Here is a 26,904-nt window from a genome sequence, read left to right as displayed (position 1 = left end):
TACAGACACATACAGTTACACAGAGCTTAATGTCTTGCACAGGATGTTGATTTCACCAGGTTCCTTGCAAAGCTGAGAAACAGATGAGCTCCTCTGGTTTAGCAGGCAAGTCAGAATGAATACAGCAGACTTCTGATCTGCTTTCATCTCTAGGGAAGAAATAAGCCTCCCAGGGCTAAGACAACTTCTGCAAACTCATGCCATGTAGCAGCCTCCTAGAGATGGACACAGATCTAAACAAATGATACAGAAGCAACTCCTTTACAGTCTTCTTCATTTTAACCAAGCTTACTTAAATTGCTTTGTAAAATTCAAACCATATATGTGTTTAAAAAAAAAAAAAAAAGAAAGAAAAAAAAAGGCAGATTACCTTGGAAATACCAGTGGAGATATTAGGCTGCAACTTCTCAAACAAGTCCATTAGGTTCCCTTGGGAAAGAGGTTCCTGGCAGCCACACAATGCCAGTCTTGTGTAATAGAGATCAGCCAGCAGCAACGCTGATGGGTCTGAAGGGAAAGTGCTAAAACAAGAGAGTGTTTTATGAGCATACAGAGAGCACTGTAACAATACAGATATTTGAAAATAAGGCAGCAGTGACAATAACAGCATTAAGGGATCTCAGGCTGGTGAATCCAGAATTCACCAACACACTGGCACACAGCCTGAAAAACAGGACCCATAGCAGACTGAGAGGTATGAGATTCGTCCCTTTGTACTAATTGGGCCTATCAAGCTGGGGCTGGTCAGCTGGACCCACATACAGACAGCTTCAGGAAACAAATCTGCTGGCGCTGCCTAGGCGCCCGGTTAGTTATAAACTGCAATGGAAAGGAAACAATAGGGCCTAAGTGGGACATCAGTTCTACTGTCAGCACAAATCTTGCCTGCTCACAGGGAAACCTAATGCCACCCAACATCCCCTGTACCAAGAAGGATTTACACAACCAGCATAAAGCTGGCACAAAAGCACTACAGTGAAGCTCCCTGCCCAGACTTCCTTCTTTATCTGGGCAAGTTGTTCTGCCTCCATCACTCCCAGACATGGGCAGCATGCTTTCTTATCTGAGCAGGATGTTTTGAAGCTCAGGCCACCAAAGACTTGGAAATGCCCTAAGCAGAGCAATGATGGGAGATGAAGCCATTTAGTTACGTGTGTTAGTTTTAAGTAGAAGGAATTTATAATAAATAAAACTGAGTATACAAAAAAACCTCAACAACTAAGCATACTCCTGCCATGAATCAAACATACATGAGGATATGTAGAAGCAATATTTTTAACACACTATGCTGCAGCCTGGGTTTGCAGAGAAAATACCATCAAACAGGTATTATACCTATACAGTTCTTTAAATAGTGGCTACCTCAGATTACCACAATACTGAAGCAACATGCTAGTTTAACAGAGCAGACAACTCATAAAAAGCATGAACATGCTTCTACGTTAAAGGCAAGTCAAGTCTTTGCCATATGAAGGAAAATCTCTGAGAATCAGAGAACAAGCAGAGCTTACTTACATCACCAAGTTCTTGACACGCTCCACAGGCAACAAATGGAGTACTTCAGAAGACTCTGTCAAACTGAGAAGAGTACTTACAGCTTGGCAGGCCACAAACAGGCTTCCTGGAGCAGAGAGAACAAGAACAGTATGTATGTTTACTCGGGTCTCAACGACTTGTGCTTGCAAGGTGATTGCCCCTCCTGAAATAGCTAGTCACAGAAATAGAGTAATACATGGATTCCAGAACTGATATGTGTATTTTCTAACATTCATAACTCATAAAGGAAACGTTTCTCTGGCTAACAAAGTGAACGTCTACTCTAGCACAGCAGTGTTGAAGGCTATGTGCAGCTGCCAGATTGCATCTGCCTCCATCACACCTGTGCAGACGGAGATGAAGTCTGGAGCTAACTAAGTGTGGTCACAGCAGCCTTGGCCTTATGTTACAAAAGGCTGTATTGGTCTTATATGGCAAAGTTTGAAAGGACTGGGAAATCTGCTGTGCAACAGCAGCTGGGAGAGAGAAGTGAGAAATGAGAAACAATCCTGCAGGCACCACAGTCAGTGCCAGAGGAACACAAGAGGCATTCCCTGTATGAGATCTTCAAAGCTGTCCCATGCACTTAAAGGCTGAATTCCCATTGCTGAGTGGATGCTGGGTTTACCAAATACTGTTATAGCAGCAGCACCCTCTTCATAAATCTCTAGCCTCCTCTGGGGATAGGGGGTTTCCCAACAGTGCAGGTCACTCAAAGCCCTTCCAGGCAAGAAGGGTAAGGGCAATTCAGTTCCCTGCCAGCCTTAAGTTGGCAACCGGGTTGTTTAAAAAAAATAATTACTTTTTTTTTTGTCTCTTCCTGAGCTTTATGCCAGCTTCCAAACCCGCTTTTCTGCCCTTCCAAGCAACTTCACAAAACCACCTGGCTCTGGGACATGCACAGTACCTCAGGCCAATCCAAGTATTTCTCTGACCAAGAAGAGCCAACAGGGAGCACATGGCTGGGTGCACCTTGCACAGGCAATGAGAAGAGACTGGAGTCCTATTATAAAGTGAAGTTGTTGAAGAGATCATGGAGGAAATGCAAAAGATGGACAAAGTGCCCAGAAATACCAGTTTGGAAGGAAGGTAAGGAAGTGTAGTACAGGGCCACAGAAGAAAGAGACATAGGACTGACATTGCATTTGTTATCGTTTGTTTAGCAGTGAAGGAGGAAATGGCAACATGCCTCTTCTTGAGCACACACAGAGCTGGTGCAGAGCTGCTACCACTACCACCAAGAATGCAATCCAAAAAAGGTTTGGGTATTCCCTTTCTAGAGTAAATAATTACTAGTCACATAATCATGGAAGCAAGCAAAACCTGTAAACAGGATTGAAGAATAAGCTAAATCAAAAAGAACCATGCTTGACAAACACTAGAAAGGAAAAAGCAGCAGAACCAGTTAGCAGATATAGTCAGCAATGTTACTAAAGAGATTACAAAGGAGTGGGGCCAGGCTCCAGGTAAGCCCTCTCAACGCACAGAAGAGAAAACACTGAAACTGGGGCATTCCAGTACTTGCTCATACTTTGTGACAAAGCCAAATGTTTGAGATCACTTTGAATAACAACTTCCCTGTACCACACAAGATAAGCTAAAAGATTTATTTTTTTTCTGGCTGGTGATAGAAGACAACCAGCAGGGTCCCTTTGACACCTGTTACCCATGCCCAGAGGGAGGATACATCATTTCATTACTGGTGCTGTCACGTATGTCAGAGATGATAAGGTCCCAAAATTTGAGCCATAGGTTTAAAATAGTCTAATTGGAGCTTGTCAGTCAATACTCTCCCCTTCACTTGACTGCTTCAGCCTGGATCTGGTTTGGAAAGATTTCCATCCTTTTTTATATGACTCTAATTTTTCTTCTCTATTATCTTGATCAGGCTTCAGTTTGGACAGTCCACCCTCCACTTCGTGGAACATCTGCCACCCCATTATGGCTACCAGTAACAATTGCAGAACTGTTACCCAGAGGGTGTTTTCCCCAGGCTCTGCTTTTCCAGTTTTACTGCTCAGTACATTTTTATACAAAGCTATTGGTATTCATTTTCATGTTTTGTGTCATCAGCAAAACTACTCTTTTTATTCTCCCTCTCAGGTCTCAACAGAAAGCAAATGAACAGTAACTGACCTTTATATAGGCTTCCTTTGTCAATGGCTGTGAACAGAGAATCTATAAAACTTGTCACACAGGGCAGGATCGTTTCTTTGTCCATTGGTCTGTTCAAAATAAATGGGAAGCCTTTTATCTCTATGTTAACACTCACACCTAGACACACACAATTATTTCCTTTCACATCTATCTCATGTTAAATTAAAGAGAGGTTATCCCAAGTCTGAAATCAATAGCAAACCATATTTGCTATTTCTGAGTCACAATTTAAGCTGCAGAAGAGCAGTCTCTTTCCAAGTCCTTCTGTCATACAATAATAAAATTATTAAAAACACTGCTGCCTAGAAAGGATGGTGCTTAAAAAACAGAAACAGAAATGTGTCAGGAACAACTCCACATGCCAGTGTGCTAAATTTAAACGAGCAGGTAACCAAGAAATTGATACCCCACTCCTGACTTTACCATGGACCCTGTATTTCCACACAGCTTTTTCTTCTACCGTTTTACTCCAGTTTACCCAAACGAGGGTTAATAACTCTTGAGCTTGCCTTAGTAAACTGATTTTTGATAGATGGTGAAGTAGGCAATACTACAGAAATACACAGCAATAGCACCTTAAGAGTATCCCTTACCTAATATGTGGCAGTACAACCAAGGCAACCCAAGGTTGTGAAAGGTCAGTGATTTCTTCATTCTCTGGTAACTGGATTAGAGACAGCACATAGTCAAGCACTGGTACTTCTGCCCTTCCTCCTTGTCTTTTATTTGTTTGTTGTCTTGTATTAGAGCTAGAAATAAAATCAAAACTTTTTAGCAACCCATGAAACCCCCTGCACAGAGACTGCCCCTTTTTCTCCCATGATATAAATGTACTGTGTTTCCATGCAATAAATTCAGGTCTTTATTTTAAATTTTGAAAGCCTTTCTAGAAGGAAAGAGTCTAGTTCTCATTTGGACATCCTCACAACTAAGGTGAGAAGCACCTGAGAGTCATCTCTGGATTCAGAGTGATTCTTACTTATTAACAACCCAGATACTAGCAAAGATTAACAGAAGATAGAAAATAACCTGCTAGCTAACAGTTTGGTGACTTATAAGGAATCCTAAGTTGAGCCCAGATTCAAAGCTGTATCTTCAGGCACAAAGAGCTGACACCATACTGGAACAAATAAACAGGAGTATTTCACACCTCATGGAAAGCAACTTTTCCATTTCACTCAGCACTTCCAAGACCACAGCTGGAAAGCTCCATGAGCTCCGCCCTTCAAGAAAGCAAGCAGCTAACAAAACACATAAAAAATGATTATAGAGGTTTAAGAAAAAAAAGTTATCAGATAAACCTCAAGGAATTCCGATTGCTGGTCCACAGAAACGATTTGTGATGTTTCTGATGATCAAAGTCTGTTATCTGTAAAAGCTGGGTGCAAAGAGGATGAAATAATCTATTCTGCGTGTTTCATGCAGACAAGATAAGCAGCAGTGGATTTAATCTGCAGCAACGGAAGTTTAGCACAGACACTGACACTGCAGGAGCAGCATCCTCTCAGCTGTGTATTCCATATCACTGAAAATCCAGAAAAATCCACAGGGAAAAAAAAAAATCTAAGAAGAGAAAAATTGTGTTTAATATATTTTGTTAATTTTTGACTCCCTGCCTTCTGTTCCCTAAACCTTGATACCTCCACTCCATAAAAAAAGAAGGAAACCCACAGAATGAACTGCTTTTAGGAAAGATAAAATCCTACATAAACGTCAGTATCAGTAACCACTCTCAGCAGGCGTAAGTTTTGAGCGGGAGTGATCGTTACCAGTCGTTATCATAAGCCTAGCAATGGTCATTCTATGTTTGACTGCTGTCACTCAGATCTTTCCGAAGAGGTTCCAGTGGGAAAGCAAACACCCTGCTGCAGTCAACTTAGCTCTGCAACCAGAAGCAGACAAGCTGTGCCAGCGTAGTGCTGTATCTGGATTAATTATTACCCAGATGTGCTCTATGGCAAAACTACAGCACTGCTTCCAGCAAGCTGCTGGACAAGATGTATTCATACATGGAAGAAAGATGAGGCACAGACAGGAGGTTAGTCTTGATGAGTGATATTCTTTCCAGAGCAGTATCTCTTCTTAAATCATAGAACGGCCTGGGTTGAAATGGACCACAATGATCATCCAGTTTCAACACCCTCTGCTATATGCAGTCCCAAGACTGACTCCTGAGGGCCACCGCTTGTGATCAGTCTCCACCCTGACACAGAACCATTGATCACAACATCACCTCAGAAAGGAAAATGGGATCCCATTGTTATCACCTTGCAAGCCTTCAGATCTGCAGCCATGCAGATACATATAGTGTTTGTTAAACCTGTGAAGTCTCACCTGATGGATGATGACTCAGTGAAAAGAAGAGGATACTTTTCAAATGCCATTGAACCAACGGTAGGAGGCTCTGCTTTCACCAGAATGAGTTTAGCCAGGATTGCCATTGCCTGATGCTTTCTAAGTGCATCTGTGCCAGAGAAGCAGTGCTCAATGTATTTTAGAAAGCATGGAAGAAAATGCTGAAGGGGAAAAAAAGAAAAATGAAAGCTTAGTAATGTTTTTGTAACTGTCATCAAAACCACAAGAGCACATAACATCATCTACAGAGGAAGCCAAGCACAAATGTGCCACCAAAACGCCAGATTTCTCATAAGTTCTGGTGCCCCAAGTCATCAGCACATAGACATCCTGTTACTGGAGACAGGACAGTAGTTTGAGGTAAAAACTCAGTCTGCTACCAGGAAAACAAATCTTGCCAGGACCTTCCAGATGTTCAATTGTGCTTTCATATCCCACCCCCTTTAATTCATTCCACACCTCCCAGATCACCATTTCCAGGTTCCATCAGGTATCCCTTATTTTTCATTTCCACTTATTTTCCCCTCGTCCTATCCAAACAAACCCACATCTTTACTTCTCAGCAAATAAGCTTCCCTCTGTGAAAACAGATAGCCTGTTCAAGCCCAAGCACTAAGTTCTGACACAATGGCATAAGTAAAGCTTCTTTCATTCAAACCAGATCATGTGAAAAATTTACTTAAACATTTCCTCAATAAAGTTAAGTGACTTAATTTTCCACTTGTAGAAGGATTTTTCTGTTCAGGTGTCCTCATCACAATGGCATCTTACACTCCTTTTGGCAATAAAACACACAAGAGCTTCCACTTACCCTCTCAAATTGCTTCATTGTGAACATTGCTTCAGAGAAGTCCAAAAGAAAGCACCATTCAATTCCACTTCCAAATACCTGCAGGATGCAAAAGAAGTTGACAGGAGCAGATTAAGATGAGACTTCCTATACGTAAGTTTCCATTATCCATAGCACATTTTTTCTTGTTTATCTATCAGCCATGCTCTAAACTCTTAGACACCCAGCCTGGCTTTCTATTCACATATAGCAGTTTTTAAGCCAGCCACACACAGCAATACCATTTCCAGCAGCAGCTCATGTATAGAATCTTATTTATTACCCTGTGAAGTCCAAACTGCCTCTGCTCAAAGACAGCTCAGCTTTATCTTTAAAATGATGTGGAAAACATAAGCTGAAAGTTCTCTGACTACAGCACAGATATACTATAAGCATTAGAAAGAAGCTCAGGCCTACAAGGTCTTTCAACTCAGCAATCCTGCTGTGTACAACCTGATATATGACTCCACCACAGGTGGCTGCAAAAGGGGAAAGCCAATATATATAATTCTCAAGGGAACAAGATGGAAACCATCCCTGTTTGCACGTGGAATCAGTGCTCTTCAATGCTGAGAAGTACAACACAGTGATATGCACACAAAACTTATTTCCCAGACCCTTCAGATTATAAGGACAGCTTTAAGCCTCCTTCAGATTAACAGAAGCCCACACAAATTTAATCAAATGTTTCAAGGATCTCCTCTCCTGAACAAAACTGGACTCTTGCCACACACAGGCAGAACCAATCTATTTCAGCAAAAGCCAATATTGAAATCCACATGATCTTCTCTAAACAATCCCAACAGCTTTATTTTCCAATTGCAATTCACATGACACCTTTATTTTCTGTGCATATTTTCACATACACAGTACAACTATGGCCTACAGTGTAAACTGCAAAATTATCATGTACTGTAGCAGCAAAACCAAAGCAGAGCACTCCATAGCAGCATCTCTGATCAATCTCCTATGCTGCACTTTATGAAAATACATGAAACTGATCCTGGCATTGTTTCAGGAGCAATGGTTATATCAAAATTTGCCTACTCCTGTAGTTTCTAAGTCAGATTTGCCCAAGCCATCTCACAAGCCAAAGCCACGCTGTTTGTCAACTTTGTGAAAAATATACTTTTTCAATCAAGTACAACTCACTGACCTGCTTCACAATCTGCAACAGAACACAATCCCTCTCTGTTCTCTGTCTTTACTACAGGTTGTTAGTGTTTGAAGCAGGATCTGTTTTTCATTGCAAATACATCTGTCACGGTGGCATTATTATAACACACGGACAGTTTGCGCAAGACTCTCATGGAGTGCCAAGACCATAGTAAGCATTATTTTAGTTTCTCCCTTTTCAGTGCAAAAAAAAAATGAAGAGAACCTTTTAATCTGTTGCCCAGCCTGAAATAGAGTATCCCAAAATCAGGCTGCTATAGGTATCCTGGACTCTGGTATTTCTCCAGTAAGAAGTCTTTGTTACCTTTTCAATAGCTTCTCTGGTCAAAGAGTCAGGTAAGAGAATGTTCTCAGCCAGCAGTAAAGCAGAAATAGTGTTCAGCAGGATCTTGCAGCAAGATGACGAGAGATCTGGTGTCTGTAACATTTTTATTAAAACCTGAAATAAAAGAGAGAGAACTGGTAGTCATGTAATAAGACAGGGACTGTCTGATCTGAATGACCTAGACAGTCCCATTAGCAGGAGGATACAGTGTTCTAAGCTTCAGCCTACAAAAATGAATATGAACTCCCCTGTCAAAGTTTGAAGGCATGAAATCTGCAGCTGAATCCACAGGGTCAAATACATGTGAATCTGGTGGAACTGCTCCACCACAGGCAAGAGGCTGGGGGCACCTAGCTCTCCTGCACAGCAGCAGGAATTACAACACGATGGAGGAAAATTCTCATGGAACTGTAGAGGTAGCAATACTCCCCCATAAATATCTCTGTTCACGTAAGGCAAATCCTAAGCCTGTTAATGCAGCAGGACTGTTTCAGAGTGATTCAGCCGATTACCTGTCTTCCAGATTCAATCAAAAACTTCTCTGGCAGGTAAGGCAAAGTGACTGTCTGACTTACTTGACAGACTTCTTCTGGCTGTGAGATTTTGGATCCATTTGCATGTTCCACTAGGATGAGATATGCTCGCAGAACCCTTTCCATCTGCTCTGAAACCACAGAGCAGTTGACTTTATTTATTTTGCTCTGCAAGTTTAAGAGTGACTCCTGTTGAAATAAAAAAGAAAAACAAAATACTTCATAAAAAAGGATCAAACTTTCATTTACTTTTCCATTTTAAACTATGGGTAGTTAGAGGTCCAAGTGCCACACAAATAGGATTATTTTTCAGTGCTGAAAGGACTGCCCTAAATTAGGTTTGTATGTGTACCATTTCCTCCAGTTTCCCATTTCACCCTTGTGATGAACACAGCTGACAGCATACAACATCATTTGCAGGTTTCAATCTCTGTTAGCAAATTCTGGTCCTTAGGAATAAAATACCTAAATGGAGATCAAGTAAGTAAATCCCACTTGCTATGCCCTTTGCTTATTCTACGTCATCCTGACCCAGCACAGTCTATGGCACTCAGCTCTCCTCCCTCAGAACTCAGAGTGTAACCATCATGATGCAACATGGCAATGCACAAACAGAAAATACACACTTTGACTTGCAGGACTTGACTCTGAGTCTTAAACCTGGCTTTCCAAGTACAGCTCAAGTCTCTTTACATCAAAGAACTGGAGGGAAAGAAGCTTTCAATTCACCATTAAAAAGCTGCTTTGGAACCACTAGTAGATCTGATTCAGCAGAACACAAGGAAAGCTCAGCAAACACTCCTTGCCCAGATGTGGGACTAAGTTCCAAATCTCATCCACAGTAGTTTCCTTCCCACTCACAGGGTAGCACAGCCACCTGCGTCACTACAGATTTGCAAAAAAAGGACGGAACTTTTTCCCATACATATGACACTCAAGTGAATGTTTCCAATTCTGGTCTAACAGGAAACAGTCTTCTTGGTTAAGTACACACAGCTTTTCTTCAATCCCTCATGAACAGAGGCCAAAAAAAACAAAAACAACAAAGAAATAACCATACCTTCAGGCACTTGAAAACAATGTCAAAATGCTCCCTATGTATATGCACTGCAGCTGATCTGATCATCTGCTCAAAGGCTTCTCCAATTGTTACCCAGGGTAGTTCAGTTTCCTCTTCAGTAACAGGTCCCAGCTTTACCAGAATTAATTTCAGAGCCTGTACAGGAATATCACAACCTCAGAAAAGAAATCTAACAAATCAAAAAATAAAACAAAATCCTAAAATCAGTTGGGGCAAGATACTATTCTCTATCAGTGATCTCTATTCTCTCTAGAATGATTTGCAGAAAAAACATTAGGTTATCGCTTAAAATCTGAATTGTCTTCAGATTCTCCTAGAGGGTGTAAAATATGTATACTGTTAGCAAGCAGTACTGTTTTAATACACAGTGATATCATATAGGAATGCTTAAAAAACAATCCATCTCAAAAAAAGGATTTTAGAAATTGGCTTTCTGATCCTTTTAAATAACAAACAGCATGTTTATCACTAAGTGGCCAGAGAAGGGAACAAGGTTTCACCCAGTGCTCCCTTGGAGAACCATTAAACCAAGTTTCTTTTCTTCTGGTCTTTACCGTTTCTGTGCAAGAGTGAAACATGTTTCGAACACCCTTGCACATCTCAAAAAGCAGCCGTCCCACACCTTCCACCTTCTTGGGGTGCTCCCCCAGGTCATGGAACATCAAGTTGAAGAGGGCATTTTTATCAGAAACCTACAAAACACAGGAGGAAAGAAAAAAGTCAACTTCTATGAGCTACAAGATGGACAGAGACAATTCAACAGCTCATAGCACTACACCGCACTTCTAAGTCATGCCTTTCTACCCCTGTTCCAACTCATCATTTCTGCAACCACCAAGGACACGGTGAGGCCACAGAAGCTGAAATATGTCCTTTTGGTTATTCTTACCATTTTAGAGGTCAGCATGTGCATAAATGCACTGCTCAATTAGTCCCAACTGAAACACAGAAGTCAACATTCTGGTGTGGAAGCAGACGTCCATCAGCTGAAAGCAGAATCCAGTTATCCAAACTATAATAACACCTGGGAATACTGCAAGGATTTCTGCTCATAGATTTTTAAAGCCTCTGTGCTAGAGGACCTGAGGTTCATTAACTTCTGAAAACAACTAAACAAATGTTTACAAACATTTGGTTTAGCTGCTCTTAAAACAGAGTGTTACAGTCTCTATTTGCCACTGCTGATATGTACTCCGTGACATACTTAGCAAAACACCCACTGAAAACAACAACTCAGGAACATGCAGAATGCCTGTTCAGACCTTGAAAACCCTCCTTTACAGAAAACTCATATATTGAGCCATATTGACACACATGGGAGTGTGTCAAGGTACAAACAACCTCACTTACCTTTCTCATTAAAAAGACAAAACTTTCAGCAGCAAAGTTTCTGATGTGAAGCTTGTGATGAGCCAGCAGGGTGCTGTAGAGGCTAAAAAGAAACACAGTAATAAATTGTCTTAAAGGCTGTGCAAGAACTGCCACCAACCGGCTTTAAAAATTATGATTTCAGTTTACATTGCCATGTTTTAGAAGCACCAAGAAGACTTCCGCCTATGGATGGCAGATACCCTCCTTAATTCCATTCTGTCCTATACAGAGAGCTGTATTAAGATCAAATAACACCACCAGGCAACTTAAGCTGAAGTCTGGATACCTGTAACAACTCTGGATCCATACAGATCTAACTGCAGCAACAAAATCTTCAATAGATACACTCAGCAGCACTTAGTTAAACTAAAATTTACTTGATATGCCACGTTTGTATTTCAGATGAGCCAACAAGCTCTCCTGTGCATGTAGACTTTCCAAAAACATTACTGAGAGGAGTGACAAGTGTTTGCAGTTCTTTGGTAAACACCAGTGACAGTTGCAAGTAGCTCAGCACATGTTAAGCGCAGAGCGTGGTGCCTCAGATTCACAGTGAAGCAGATGTTTTTGCAATATGCCTGACAGCTTTTGCTGGGTTGGGGAAGAAATCTGTAACCCATCTTTTGCTCCATCTGTTCTGAATTCACACTGGTAGGAAGCAGCATGAACCCACTTGCTAGGGCATAAAAGAAGAAAGCTGCTACCACTGCAGCATGACAGTGAGCAAGCAGCCATCATGGGGCAGAACACAGTCCATCCAGCACAGCTTCAGTTGCTACAAGCAGCCAGGAGCAGATGCCTGGGAAAAATTTAAGGAGGGCAAGCACATACAAAAACAGCCTTCAACCACCTGCATCTCATGGACTTCTCAAGCCAGAATTGCTTCCTGTGCATTTGAAATTCCCTCAAGCTTGGCAAATTTCCTTCTGAGTTTGCACCCAACTCTACACGCCTAGAATCCTGTGGCAAGAAGTTACACTGCATACAACGTAGCCTGTCTGCTTTCTCACTAAACAGACAGGAAGAACATGAAAGTCAAAATGCAACAACAGCAGCAATCAAAGACTCAAAAGATTTCATGTTGTATGTCTAAGTGTCTGCAATTGGAAAAGACAGAAACAATACAAATAAGACTGACATATTTGACAGGTACTCAAGAGACCTGTGTTGAATTTAGACTTGTCTAAGCTGCCAATGCCTTTCTGAGCTTTGTTTACCCAGCCTTGGTAGCTGCTTCCTCTCCTATCACCACCTGTACCCATCACACCAGAAGAAGCATGAGTGCTGAAAACAGCAGATCAACGCACACTCATCCTCCTATACAGTGCCCCAGTCAGCAGGATCTCAATGAGTTGCATAGGATAACAATGCTTTATCCTAGAAAGCAGAGAAAGCATGCTAACAAGTATACTAAGGCACTAAGCCATTCCTGTAACATTTAACAGATGCCAATCAAGACAGAAATTAATTTTTTTAATTAATTAAAAACAGCTTTTACCTATATATGTTGCTTATGTCCTTCACCATCAGTCTCCACAAGTACTTGTAGAGATAGGAAAGAGAGGTAAAAGCCCATTCCAGCAGCTCTGTGTCCTGCGTATCCAGCAACTTGGTGATGGCCACGAAGAAGTCATGGAAGTGAGGATAGAAATCACCCTGGAGATCTCGAGCCAGCTGCACCACTAGACTGATTCAGACATTTTATCAGTATTAGTATTTTTTTAAATCAATAAAAAAGCCAGCCAAGCATTTCTTGCAGTTGAGCACAATCTTTTTGGAAAGATGGACAGTGTTACTTGTGTTTTATCTTTACTTAAACTTCATCTGTAAGCAGCTGTGGATGGCAACAATTTTAAAGTAATTCAAGCAGATAACATTAAACAAGAAAAATGGATCAACCAAACAAAAATGATCAACATTAACCAAAGCACATGGTTGATGTTCTGTCTGACGGTCACTAATGTGTTGTTTTCTTAAGACCTAGGATCATAAAGCACTACCAGGGAAATATGACCACTTTGGGTATCTCATTGCTATACCTTGCTCATGTACAAAAAATATAAAGAACACTCAGAACAAGACTTGGGATTATTTGTAATATCATCAGGCTTCAGCTGGTGACCAGTCACTAATAGCATTCCTCAGGGGTCAGTATTGTAGCCCATCCTGTTTACTATTTTTATTGATGATCTGGACATGGGGGTTGAGTGCACCTCAGTAAGTTTACAGATGACACCAAGCTGGGAGGAAGGAAGTGTAGGAAGGCCCTACAAAGGGATCTGGTTAGGCTGGATCAATGGGCTAAGTCCAATTGTATGAGGTTCAACAAGATCAAGTGCTAAGTCCTGCACTTTGGTCACAACAACCCCAGTCAGTGTTACAGGCTTGGGAGAGGTTTGGGGAAAGCTGCTTTGCAGTAAGGGGCCTGGGGTGTCAGCTGACTGAACATGAGCCAGTGGCACCACAGCTTGTATCGGAAATACTGCAGCCAGCAAAAGCAGGGACGTGATAATCTCTGTGTACATGGCACTGGTGAGGCCACATCTTAAGTGCTGCATTAAGTTTTGGCCCCCTCACTACAAGAAAGGCATGGAGGCCTTGGAACATGTCCAGAGAAGGGCAATGGAGCTATGAAGAGGCTGAAGCACAAGTCTGATGGGGAGCAGCTGAAAAAATAAAGGCTTTTCACAGTGGAAGTGGCTGAGGGGAGACCTTAGTGACATCTTCAATACCCTGAAAGGAGATGACAGCAAGGTGGAGTTATCTCTTCTCCCAGGTAACAGCGGCAGGATGAGACAGTGGCCTTAATCTATATCAGGGGAGGTTCATGATGGATATTAAGGAAAATTTATTCTCCAAGAGTGTTCAAGTACTCAGAAAGGCTGCCCAGGGAGGGGGTGGAGTCACTGTCCCTGGAGGTGTTCAAGAAACATGTGAATGTGGAATTGAGGTATGTGCTTAGTGGGCATGGTGATGATGACTTGATGGTCGGAGTAGATGATCTTAGAGGTCTTTCTCAACTTGAATGATTCTATGATTTATCACCATATACTTACTCTAACAGTGGTTGATAAGCAAGACTGGCTTTGACCTGCAAATGTGTCTTCAAGCTCTGCACAACAGCACTCTGGTAATAGACCAGCTGGTTGAAGGACTGGCATTTGTTGGCTACTTCTTTGTAGAACTGCACTGTTCAAAGCATTAAAGAGAAATCATGAAAACTATAGTCCAGTGAACATGCAGGATGTCAATAAAATAATGGCTCTCAAAGCCCAATTCAAAACCCAATCTACAGAAACTTTCTCAGTCTGCTCTAGATGCAGAAGAAATGTATTTAACACTCCAGAACAAGCAGAAGATATCAACAAATAAAAATGAGGTACCAAAATGCTGAGTGAGGTTCAGTTCTCTCCATTTCTGTAGTCCTTCATAAAAGTAGGTTTCAACCTCCTGTCAAAACAAAGACAAAATATCAGCTCACCAATTCTCATGGATATAGCCAGTAAAGATGACACACTCTAGTGAAAAGACCTATCAAGTGCTTCAAATGTTTTTTGAATATCTAAGAAACCTTGATGAGTTCCTTCTAAAGGGTGCTACAGGATTTGTCTGGAAATAAATCCTTCATTTCCACGTTCAAGAAACCTTTTAACATAGACAAGACTTGCTTAATTGCTTTTTAGACTTATGTTGACTGGACTTGATAATCTAAGATGCTGAACTACAGCCACCCAGAAGCTAGAAAAGAAACGCTTTGGGTTTTTTTTGTGGCATCCTTACATCTATTCTGTGGGAAGCTTAGAAAAAACAATCCAGCAGGCTGGGAGACAATGAGGTGCAATGAGCTGTATTCAGAGTGATGATCTGCAAGACACACAGATGATTTCTTATTCATTTATTTTTTTAATCATCTATAAAGAGCTGGAAAGCACTTTTAAAGGTGCTGGTCCAACTTCCCTGCGAGTACTGCACCTACTCAGCACCCTTAATCCTTTGCAGGACAGGGCCTAGGCCTGCTGATGGTCACCCACAGGCCCACTCACTACCTGGTAGCAATCAGGGTAACACTGTCAATCTGAAAAGCGTTTCCAAAAGAAGAAAGGAACAAAACAGGACATGAAACTTTATAAAGAAGCTCATGGAAGGGTCGTTTTGTCTAATACTTCCCCAGAGGAAAACGTAAATGTATCTTTCAGGGAGTGCATCTACTTGTGGAGTGAGTGATTTGCGGTCCTCTAGCAGAAGACGACCGCTGTTGCTGTTCTCACCTCAGCGCTGCTGCCAGTTCTGTCAATCCGATGAATAATATCGATATTAACATTACTTAAACGCTCCGAGAAGGTAAGAAACTGTAAAACAAAAGGACACACATGCTGTTAGCCTGGCAGAGCCAGCAGCCGCACCTCCCCTGCAGCACAGAGAGCCCTTTGGGAGCCCTCCGTCCCTCCACAGCGGCACCGCTGCTCAATGCAGACTAAAGACGAAAACCCATAGACCCAACCCCTGCTGCCACCCGGTCCGGCGAGGCGGACGCTCACCCGGTGCGTGTTCCCCGACTTGTGAGCCGAGGATTTGCTCTTCATGGCGGCGACTCGAGCCCAGCGGTGCGGATCACACGTGCAAACCTAAGCACTGGGCGCCGCCATGCCGGCCGGGACTGCCGGGAGGAGGAGGCGGGGCTGCCGGCGGAAGGGGCGGCTGCTGGGCTGTGGGGCTGGGCTGCTGCTGGGCTGCTGCTGCCGGGGTGTGGGCTGTGTTACTGTCTGCCTATGGGCAAGAAAAGACGAAAAAGATAGGGAGCTGTTGAAGAGGGTCCAGAGGAGGGCCACAAAGATGATTAAAGGGCTGGAGCACCTCCCCTATGAAGATGGGCTGAAGGAGCTGGGCTTGTTCAGCCTGGAGAAGAGAAGGCTGCAGGGTGACCTCATTGCAGCCTTCCAGTACCTAAAGGGAACCTACAGACAGGAGGGGAGTCAACTCTTTGATTATAGCAAGACTAGAGGAAATAGTTTTAAGTTGAAGGAGGGAAGGTTTAGGTTGGATGTCAGGGGGAAGTTCTTTACTATGAGAGTGGTGAGGTGCTGGAACAGGCTGCACAGAGAGGCTGTGGGTGTCCTGTCCTTGGAGGTGTTCAAGGCCTGGTTGAGTGGGACCCTGGGCAGCCTGGTCTAGTATTAAATGTGGAGGTAAGTGGCCCTGCCTGCAGTGCAGGGCTTGGAGTTTCATGATCCTTGAGGTCCCTTCCAACCCAAGCCATTTCATGATTCTGTGATTCACACACAGAGCGTTAGGAGCCCCTATATTTTGTACCTGTCATTCTTTGGACCAAGAGTAGGTGTGGATTTGGACAGTGCTTGAAGTTACTTAAATTATCTGGCACCTTCTTAATGGTGCACAAGAGCAAAAAACTACAAACTGACTGTTACTGCTGTGATCACAGGAATGCCAGAGCCTGTGGGACCTTCTGGCTGTGACCATGGTTATGGAAGTAGAGAGAATAGAAGTTGGAAGAAGCTTTGGTTTCGGCAGATGCAGTAGAAGAAGGTCAGAACCATGCAGCCCAGAAACATGTGCCCATTTTGGGAGGCAGTTGATAGAGCCCCAGGGTTCGCCTTTCCCCATCCTGTCTGTTCTTCCAGCTCAAGGCCTCTCACAAATCTGAGATAGGGGTTACTCAGCAAAGGACATGAGCATGACTGAAGTACACTCTAGGAGTACTGCTTTGAATAGACCTGACAGGTTACGTGCTGCCAGATGTAACAGCAAAGCTGCCCACAGGCAGGCAATAAGCTATTAGCATGATAGTCATCTGGATGGGCAGGGAGTATGCTCAGTCCAGCACCTGCAGCTACAGAATTTGGAGCTTGCTTTTCTTCAGGAATTAAAAAGAACTTCTGGTATTTACATCAAGTGGGAAGAAGATGTCTAAGTTAGGCAGTAGAGTTTGAGAAGTTTGGCTTTAATGCTTTCAAGCCCAAATACGTCCACAGTAATGTGCAGCTATGAGCATGCAGGCAGGTTTAGATCCACAGAAGAGCTTAGGTATAAATATGCCACTACTGAAGTTTACAAATACCTCTTCAGCTGTGGGTATTAAATTCCCCTAATGTATTTCCTACACACTGCAGACTTGTGAAAAACACTCTACGACATCTTTCTTCTGTTATGAATAGTGTCCTGGGAGGTGGTAGAGTCACTGTCCCTGGAGGTATTCAAGAACTGTGTGGATGTGGCACTGAGGACATGGTTAGTGAGAATAGTGGGGATGGGCTGATGGACTGCTGTGATCTTCTTAGTGGTCTTTTCCAGCCTTAGCAATTCTATGATCTTATGGAGTTGTAGAAGTTTCTTGGATACATGTGTTCCAAAATAATCCAAAGGAAAGGACCAACTCAAACATTTGTGGAAAGCAGGAAGGTGAAGAGCTCAGTTCTGCTTGTTGCAGAAAAGGTGTCATCAGCAATAACAGAAGATGTTAGGTGAAATTTTTCATTTAATGTTTGTAAAGTGGCAGCTTTTGAGAAGAGTGAGACTGGGGAGCCCTGCAGCTGCTGATGCACGCTGGAGCTTCTGCCTGCAAGAACCTCTGACAGGTTGCACTTTAGCCAGTGCTGTGAATATAGTGCTTGAGGATACATCTGCGTGAGCTGCAGGAAAGTAACATAAACACTGAAATAAGTGTGGCCATAGCAGTAGGTCTGGCACTTCAGCCGTGAGGGTCCAGTGATGCAGAAGGTCCCTTGTCCACTTCTGCACAAATAATATCTGAGTTAGCAATGTCCTGACTACAAGAACTCCTCTCCAACTGAAGTGCCCTCCATCTGCAGAGCCTCAAGCCTTATTCCTTTGCCTTTCCAGGAAGAGATATGGCTCTCCCACCTGTGGGCAGGCCCCAGCTCCAACACCCTGTGATTATCTGGCAGACTCAGCTGTCAACAATTCTTCAGAAATCCATGCTAATGGCCTTCTGAAGAGTGATGGTTTATTGGCAGTAATGCCCGTAGAGGCACGTAGAGAAAACTCCTAAAACAGCACGTGTGTGTCTATCAGAGCGGTCACCTCTGCACACCTGACTTCTTCACACACTTGCTGCGGGCTACAACCCGCAGTTGTAACACACCAGCACTCCTGGAACATTGCTTGTGCTCCCCAAAGTCCTTCTCTTTGTCACGACTCATCCTACAGAACAACTCAGGTGCACAGTCTGAGTGTGCACATCTGGAACCCCTCTGCCTCACAAGAACCCTCCAAAATCCTCAGAGAGGGAAGTCTGGCATGAGTCTGAGTTTGGTTATACAGGTGCATGGTGTCTTCGGAACACTCTTTTAAATGTTTTTAATTTGTCTGGAAAGCACGAAGAGCCCTTTGAAAAACAAGGACATTTCTTTGCCAGTTTCCTCCTCAAGTTCTAGCTGGCATTTTGCCTTGTCCTGCAGGAGGACATCCCACAAGATTATGTAGGTTATGGTTGAGAGCACTTGCATTTTCAAAAACAAAGCAGACAAGATACTGGAATCCTGTTCTGCAAACTGGTAGAACTGTTTGGCCACATTTTTTTTCTAATCTGCCTGAAGCATAGAGATTCTGTAAATAATGTGACACCAGGTCAGTGCTGGATGAGTCCTGGGTGGAATTTCACCTACCCTTGTGTTTGCACATCAGAAGGAGTTCTGGACTAGGATCTGGAATAGAGACCCCAGATTTCTACAGCTGTATCTCTGAAATATCATGAATTTAGAGCCTTCTTTCACAGAAGGATAATAAGAATTACTAACAAAGTGATTCAACTCAAGATACCTAGGCCACTGGCTCCTCTATTGCAAGACAGGGTGCTGCTGCAGAGCTGGAGCAGGTGGGCTACCCTAGCTCCATCTCTAGAGGTAAACTGAATAGTGCCAGAGCATGGGAGCCATTTAGGCCAATTAATCATTAACACACAATCCCTGGCACAATTTTGTTTCATGCCAAATACAACTGCCCCAATCTTCCTGTCCAGTGGGAAGCCACCCTTTTATTTTTCATTATTTTATTTTATTTTATTTTATTTTATTTTATTTTATTTTATTTTATTTTATTTTATTTTATTTTACGTGTGGGAAAGAATGTTGAAAGCATAGTTTCTGATCAGAAACCTTCTGAAAGGTCTGATTTCTGCATGGATAACACCACTAGAATGATGGGCATCTGGGTTTGACAGTCAGTGTGGATTTCAGGCTTTCTGTCGGCTGCCTGGGACTATGAAACATTTGATTACAATGTAATCCAAGTTTCTGACAAATGGTCCTGAAATATGGATATCTGGCTTGTCCAGCAACAAAGTGTAAAGCCTTTAGCAGTTGATCTGAAGTTATGTTACCAGATTTCTCCTTCTTCCCACTCCCAGTCCCTCTTGTTTGCTCAGTGGCTTGAAGCTGCTATGTGAGATGAGGAACAGGGGCCAACAGATCACACCTTGAAGTTTTAAAGTAAAGCTCAGCCTTCCAAACTAGAGAAAATGGAAAATGATGAAGATCTCTTAGAAACAGGTGCACACAAGAGAATGCTTCCCTCAAAATCACTAACATCTCTTCCTTGCTGTTTTATTTCTCTTATTTCCCCTTCTTCTGTCTTTATTTATTCCTGTATCTATCAAAGGCCACTGAGGAAACAATAAACCAATAATCCAGCAAGGTAATTTCCCTACTGAAAACAGTTCTTATGTCACAAGGATGTTGAGAAGCTAATGTTGTTTAATCTTGAGTGAAGAACACAAAATGATAGAAGGATGGGATCAAGTATCCTTTCTCAAATAATTTCTATGGTCTGACTTGCAAAGTCAGCTTTGCGCGCCTTTCAGGGGCGAATCAGGCCAGGTTCGGCATTTTGTTACTGAGAGGAATTGTTTTGTTACTGAGAGTTCCTGCTACTGAATAGAAAGCAATAGCTTACAAAGCAAATGATACTATTCTTCATGTCTCTGCATCCACTTGGTTCATACAAGATGGATCCTGTGTTTACATACTGAGTGTTTGGCTTCTTCCTGTGCTTTTTTTTCTTCTTGTTTTCATCTTGAGCTGTTCTGGTATTCATGCAGCTTTAATTTGTTCTCAGGTTCAAGGAAAGACAGTACCTTGGTTAACATCTCCAAGTTTGGTGCCTTCTGCTTGACGAAATATTCAGAGTTAGCTTGGAAAAGAGGAAGTACCTATACAGCATCAAAATACAAAAGCAACCCTTCTCACCAATTCTAGTGTGTTGGAGATTTTCATCAACTATTAGTACTGAAACAAGTAGCATGTACTAAAAGAATAGATCCTTGTGTGAAAGATATCCAGGTGGATGGAGACTGGCACTATAGAAACAGAGAAAATAGACTTGGGTATCACCACCCAAGTGAGGAAGAAAAATGATATTGAGGCAGATGAAGTTTTCATTGCTTGCATGGGTCAGGATCTTACTTACACAAGGATGCAATGAACCTCTCTGGCTATAGCTATGCACTGCACGGGGGGCTGCATTTAACCTAGTGTTCCTAGCCAGTGGAAGAGGACCGGCACTTACAGAGTGGCACAGTGCCTATTCTGAAAGCAGATGAAAAGAATATGGGAACACGAGGAGTTATCACTAGGAACTGCAAAGAAGAATGGCAAGTAGATAACAAGGGAGATGCCAGAGCTGGCAAAAGACAACTCCTGTGTGTGAACGGAAGAATAAGTCAAGATAATAAAAAAATAGATCTACTCAGAGCACTGTGATAGTGTCAGGGAACATTTTTGAGTGTTCTTAGGTGCCGAAGTGAGGAGTTTCATTTTTAGAGGCTTCCTCTGTAGATAATGGGAAGAGACAGGTTTCTCCAGGGACTGCATCAAAGCAGCACAGTTTCTTTCAGATGAGGCTGTCTCTTTCTGTGGGTTAGAGGGGAAACGTAAGGAGCCAAGCTGCATAACTGCAGTACCTACACTGTGTACCCAGAGCAAACATATCTCAAAATGTCAGCGACTTGAACATGTGAGCAGAGATTATTTGGAGAGTATTGGAGAAAATGACAGAAATAAAATAAGAAAATTCAGAAAAAAATGCATAAATGCATTCAGGAAAAAAAAAAATCGATTTTTTGTTGATCATTCTGGTGAATTTTTGTCAGCCCCTTTTCATACATTAACTGTGAGTAAGCAAACTAGTTGAATTGTAATTCTCTTGATGCAAAATTGAACACCTTAAATAAACAAAAGATCCCAGCGCCATGAGAATAAAGTTCAAGTATGTAACTTATTTATCCTTTTGGGTTAAAGAAGGAATGAAACCTGCACCACATTTTTATTCCCGTACCAATTATTCTCTTGAGAAAATAATTCTGCGTGTCACATCTCACTGCAGCCCATAAATAAATTGTGAAATTTGTTCTTTTAAATGAAAGCACAGAATTCTCCAGTAAATAAACTATGGGCTTCAAATCACTCAGATTTAAATACTCAGCACTGACAGCTAACTTAACTACTTCCTTCAGTCCTGAGGCACTGCCTATTGATTTTAAAAGGTGTGTAGGTACTGGGGAGTTACACAATCTTAAGTTTTCTTCTCAGGACCATTAAGCATTCATCTTTAAATCATTTTGCTTGCATACCACATTTGTTCACATTTCTATGGAAGGCAATATAGTAAAAAAACAAATAGCCAAGAAAGTTTCATTCAAAACGTCAATGAGAACTTGATTTATTTCTATAACTTTTAAGCAACTCCCTGACTCTTTCCCTGCCTCCACTGCTCTGTTTTTCTGGAAGTCACCCCATCTCTTCTGTGTCCCAAACAAGCTAAGCATGAGAGGACAAGTTCTTCAAGCAATCAAGTTGTCACTCAGGGAAACACTGATTAGAGTCTTAAGCTTATCTTCCTTTCGCTAACCTAAGCCCCTGAAATTTAGGAAGAGGATTGGAAATGCTAGAAACATAGAATTAGGGAACTGTGCTTCTTGAAATATTTAACTTGTTATGGTGGTGTCTTAAGGCAGAAGATGCTTGCAAATTGCATCACACTCTTGCTATTGCACAGAAACAGTGCACAGGCTGCGTAAGAACTTTTAAACATACCATCCTTTGCTTTTGACTTTGCAAATCCAACTGGCTGGAAGTAAATTTCCAGAAATATTCTTGGAAATATCACTCTAGTGATAGGCTTGGAAATAAATTGCAGGACATCTGTGTGTATGAGAAATTCCCAGTGCTCAAAATACAGGTGCTATTTGGCTATTTGTGATCCTAAGGAACTCATCCAAATTTTACAATGAATATAAATAATGATAGTGCTCTTCTGAATACACTTGAAGGGTCACTCTGTAGTGTCCAAATGTTATTAACAGAAGATCTGACCAAAAGAAGAAAAAAACCCACAAATATTAGACAGCTACAAACATCACAAATGACATCATGGAAAATTTTGCTAGGGGTAGCACTGAACCAAGGGAAGCAAGGCCAATGATGATGGCAATCAGGTAGCTAGCTGTACTGAGCTCAGCCATTCAAAGCAGCTGTGTGGACAAGCACAGCAAGCAGGAGAGATTAGAGTGAAGCCAAACATTAACTGGTGTTCAGATGTATAAAACACCCTCAGCAATGAACTTCTGTGACACTGAAATCCCAAGAGGCTTTTCAAGGTGACAGATGATATTGTGTAGGAAGCATGAGCAATTTTATTAATGTTGCTGGAAAAAAAAAAAAATCAAAAATCTTTCAGGAATATAAAAAGTGAATCATAGAATCACTGAGGTTGGAAATGAACTCCAGGATCACCAAGTGCAACTGTCAGCCTGACTGATCAAGTCCCATCACTACGCCAGATCTCTTGGTGCCATGTCCATACGTTCCTTCAATGCCTCTGGGGATGGGGGCTCTACCACTTCCCTGGGCAGTCCACTCCAATTCTTGACAACACTTTCCATGAAGAAATCTTTCCTAGTACCCTTTCTAAACCTCTGCTGCCACAACTTGAGACCACTTCCATGTTTCCTATCACTTGTCACTGGAGAAACAAGTCTGATACCCCTTCTGGCAACCTTCTTTCAGGCAGTTGTGGAGGGATTTTGACTTGAAGCAATGCATGGGATTAAAATCAACCTGTTTAATTAGGATTCAATGATTAATTTTGATATATTGTTGCTGATAATGATGTCCTTTATTTAATTAATATTGAACAGAGGAGTAAATAGAACTTGGATTCCTCTATGTATTAGTTGGCTTTTGTTCTCAAGATGAGAAGCTTTGTCTGCATTTGGGGTGTTTTTAAGGTCTCATATGGTTTCACTGTTATCTAACAGAGGGTCAGTTCTTGCAGCAGTCTTTCTTTTAATAAGAGCATTTACAGGGTCTTTCTTTTTGCCCATCTACTTTGATAAAACTGGTAGCAACTTCATATCTCTGAGGCTTCCACTGCTCTGTTCAGTGGCTACTGGAGAGTGGGCAAACACCTATTTGCATACATGTATGTATACACATAGGGCATAATTCCATATATTTTGTTTCCTTAGCAACTCATCCAGGCAAAAACACAGTTTCTCTAGTGCTTTTCTGGGAATGTTTTGTTCCCAGATAAGGCCAGCCTTTACATTTTTTATCTTATCAACATTAGTTTTTTCTCAAATTTCACACTGAAATGGTTTTTTATTTTACCAGTGGCTAGTAACTCTTTGTGGAGGTTTCCAAACAGATCTCAGCAAAAGCAGAAGAGAACAGAGCACAGACTTCTGAACCCAGCCTTTGCAATGCACTGTACTGCTGCTTCGTGTGAACATTATCTGCAAACTCAGCTCCACAGCTGTAGGTTTACTTAGAATCATAGAATCATAGGATCACTCAGATTGGAAAAGACCTTAAAGATCATTGAGTCCAACCACAACCTAACCATACTAACAACCCTCTGATAAATCATATCTCTGAGCACCACATCCAAAAGGCTTTTAGACACATCCAGGGATGGTGACTCAGCCGTCTCCCTGGGGAGCCCATCCAGTGCTTAACAACCCTTTCTGTAAAGAAGGGTTTCCTAATATCCAACCTAAACCTACCTTGGTGCAACTTAAGGCCATTTCAGGTACAGTGCAGCCCTACACAGCTAGAAACTGCATTCTTAGGCAGGGAAACACAGGGTGTCAGAGGGCCCCCAGGCTGTCAGGGTGAGTTGCAAAGGGTCTCACAGCACTGCTGAGCATCATCACTGGTCAAGGAGGGAATTGCTTGGACTCAGTAGAGAAGCCTGGGTATTTTTTTAGGCAGAATCACAGCTCTTTTAACTTAAGGATGCCAGAGGGACGTGAATCTAATGCTACCCAATATTAAACACAAGATTTCACTGATGTCAGCAGCTCTCACAAGGGTGGAGTTACAATGAAATGAGTGAGCGCCTAAGGGGCCAGGCATTACAAGGAAACAGGGTGACACGCTGAGATTGGAAGACATTTGAATACCTATCATAGGAATGAGAACAATGTAGTTCTCTGTTACACAGCACAGGTCCACCATGTTCTATGAGGTGGATTTGAACTTGTTCATGAAGAAATCTGGAGAAAAAAACTTTTGCAACGTTTATCTACTGTGATTTATGATACGGGCATTATACAGCTTTGCTGCTTATCCCTAAGACAGAAACATCCAAATGGGAGGATCCATCTCTTGCTATATTGTACATGATGACATTTGAAAGACAATTTGCATAACACTCCTATAAAAGAGTCAATGATGCCACCTGAAACCACTGAGCACTGTATTTATTTCCTTATAGCACTGCTTGTGTTTCAGTTAACAAACACATTTGTTTTCCAGTACATGTTATTGCTTGCCATGTTTACATTGTGTCAAAAAAATGATAGAGAAGTGGAATCAAAACTGTATTAATCCCTTGCAGTTTATACTTTAAACACACATTATTGCTTGAATGGTTTGAGCAACATAACCCCTGAAAGAGTGCAAGCAGGTAACACCAGGCTCTGGGCCGCACAAGGTGTAAGTGTAGGCACAAGGCTGCTTATGTCCTTCCTGCAGGAAAATGGCTCGGGTGCTTTTGAGACCAAATATTTCTGCTGGACAGCACCAGATTACTGCACCGTATGGGAAGGTGCTGGTTTTCATGGATGTTTTGCTGGCAAGGTTTTTATTTTTGGCTTCCTTGTGGTCAGAAGCTCATAGCAAATTAGGGCAAGCACCTCATTATAGCAACCATCTCAGGTAATCAATAGCTCCATAGCCTAATTGGTAGGTGTACAGAGGAAGCTTCTTGTGCTCTCCTAGCAGGACATCTGGAAGCTGTTACTCATTGTACAAGTAATTAAAGAGTAATTGGGCCAGAAACACCAAAGCCCTAACCTGCTGGGTGAGATCAGGACGTGCCATGCACCACAGCGACCAGCTTCTGTGTGTTTGGGGACACCCACACTCCCAGACAGGCACCTGGAGGCCAGGTCAATTCGCATGTGATTTCACAGTACTTCCACCCACCCCCCTGCTTCCAGCATAAACTCAGGACTAGCTCTGAATGGCCTGCCATCTCTGAACCCCCAAGGAAACAGAATAGCACTTGGTGAGCAGGGTTGGCTGCCAGGTGTCTGATCAATCATTTGTCTGCAAAACAGAAGCCTGCTGAAAATTCTCTCAGCTTGGTCAGATCCAGGTAGGAAGGAGCACCATGAGCTGACCTGGAGCAATTTGCACCAGTGAGCTTTTCCAGTCAATTCAGCAGTGGGTAACAGCAAGGCTGAGCAGGGAAGAGACCTATCTGCTATGAAAGAGTACTGCATTTTGTGTCCTCATACGTGTGCAGAAGAGCACTTGGTCAGTGCACAGGTCAAGCCTGAAAGCCTCTGTGCAAAGCCCTGTGAACTGCTGCATGCAGCCATGCTGCTGTCAGAGCCATGTGGCCAGATTTGGCACCCTTCCACCTTAACCCCCACCTGATATACTGCAAAGTGGCAAGATGTAACTGTTTTTTTGGCCCGGGATGTGTTGCTAGCTATGGAAACACATCTCCAACACGGAACATCCATGGGCATGAAATCCCATTGATATTTTTGATGTCTTACATTGTGGGTCAGTGAAATGAAGCCCCATCCCTGGTATTCCTGTGCACTTTGACTCTTGAAACTGTGATTAGTGAGAAAACTTCCTTGATCAGAATGCAGGTTAACGGAGCTTCCCTATCATACTGTATAACTGCAGCACTCAGCAAGTGTTCCCTTGGCAAGTGCGCTGGGAAGTCCACTTCAGCACCTTATCTTGCGGATTGCACAACCCACTGAAATATAGGTTAAAAAGCACATGTATAAAAAAGCATTTCCATAGCCTTCGCTTGAGGAGAGGGAACGCTAACGGCACAGTAGGCAACACCACCAACGGGAGCAGCGGTGGGAGCTGCTATCCACCAAGCGCAGGGGCCCCCGGGGTCGAGGCAGGGAAGCGCTCGTTCCGCGGCAGCAGCCCGCTGTCACCCTGCGGGACGCGCTGCCCGGGTCGCCGCCCCTTCGCGCTCGGCGGGGCCACGGGGAGGAGCGGGCGCTGGGGCTCTCTATAAGTCCGTCCCG

The 26,904-nt window shown here is 42.6% G+C and overlaps 1 protein-coding gene across 1 annotated transcript in view; it reads right to left on the bottom strand.

Annotated features, from left to right (window-relative positions):
• Positions 1–16,047, bottom strand: part of UTP20 (UTP20 small subunit processome component) — a 54,961-nt gene extending 38,914 nt beyond the window's left edge. Inside the window, exons 1-16 of the mRNA XM_015859223.3 lie at positions 15,902–16,047; positions 15,632–15,712; positions 14,747–14,813; positions 14,420–14,552; positions 12,862–13,050; positions 11,343–11,424; positions 10,547–10,684; positions 9,972–10,127; positions 8,954–9,100; positions 8,358–8,492; positions 6,860–6,937; positions 6,028–6,209; positions 4,287–4,442; positions 3,673–3,761; positions 1,516–1,621; positions 371–521 (exon numbers count right to left, since the gene is read on the bottom strand). Coding sequence (XP_015714709.2) covers positions 371–521; positions 1,516–1,621; positions 3,673–3,761; positions 4,287–4,442; positions 6,028–6,209; positions 6,860–6,937; positions 8,358–8,492; positions 8,954–9,100; positions 9,972–10,127; positions 10,547–10,684; positions 11,343–11,424; positions 12,862–13,050; positions 14,420–14,552; positions 14,747–14,813; positions 15,632–15,712; positions 15,902–15,946 — 1,935 coding nt within the window. The 5' untranslated portion in view covers positions 15,947–16,047. The remainder of the gene's footprint in view (positions 1–370; positions 522–1,515; positions 1,622–3,672; positions 3,762–4,286; positions 4,443–6,027; positions 6,210–6,859; positions 6,938–8,357; positions 8,493–8,953; positions 9,101–9,971; positions 10,128–10,546; positions 10,685–11,342; positions 11,425–12,861; positions 13,051–14,419; positions 14,553–14,746; positions 14,814–15,631; positions 15,713–15,901) is intronic.
• Positions 16,048–26,904: the final 10,857 nt, after the last annotated feature.

The sequence above is a fragment of the Coturnix japonica genome, chromosome 1 (assembly GCF_054131305.1).
Source record: "Coturnix japonica strain WE chromosome 1, WE-NBRP24, whole genome shotgun sequence".
Classification (NCBI taxonomy): Eukaryota; Metazoa; Chordata; class Aves; order Galliformes; family Phasianidae; genus Coturnix; species Coturnix japonica.
This window is presented reverse-complemented; position numbering and strand designations above follow the sequence as displayed.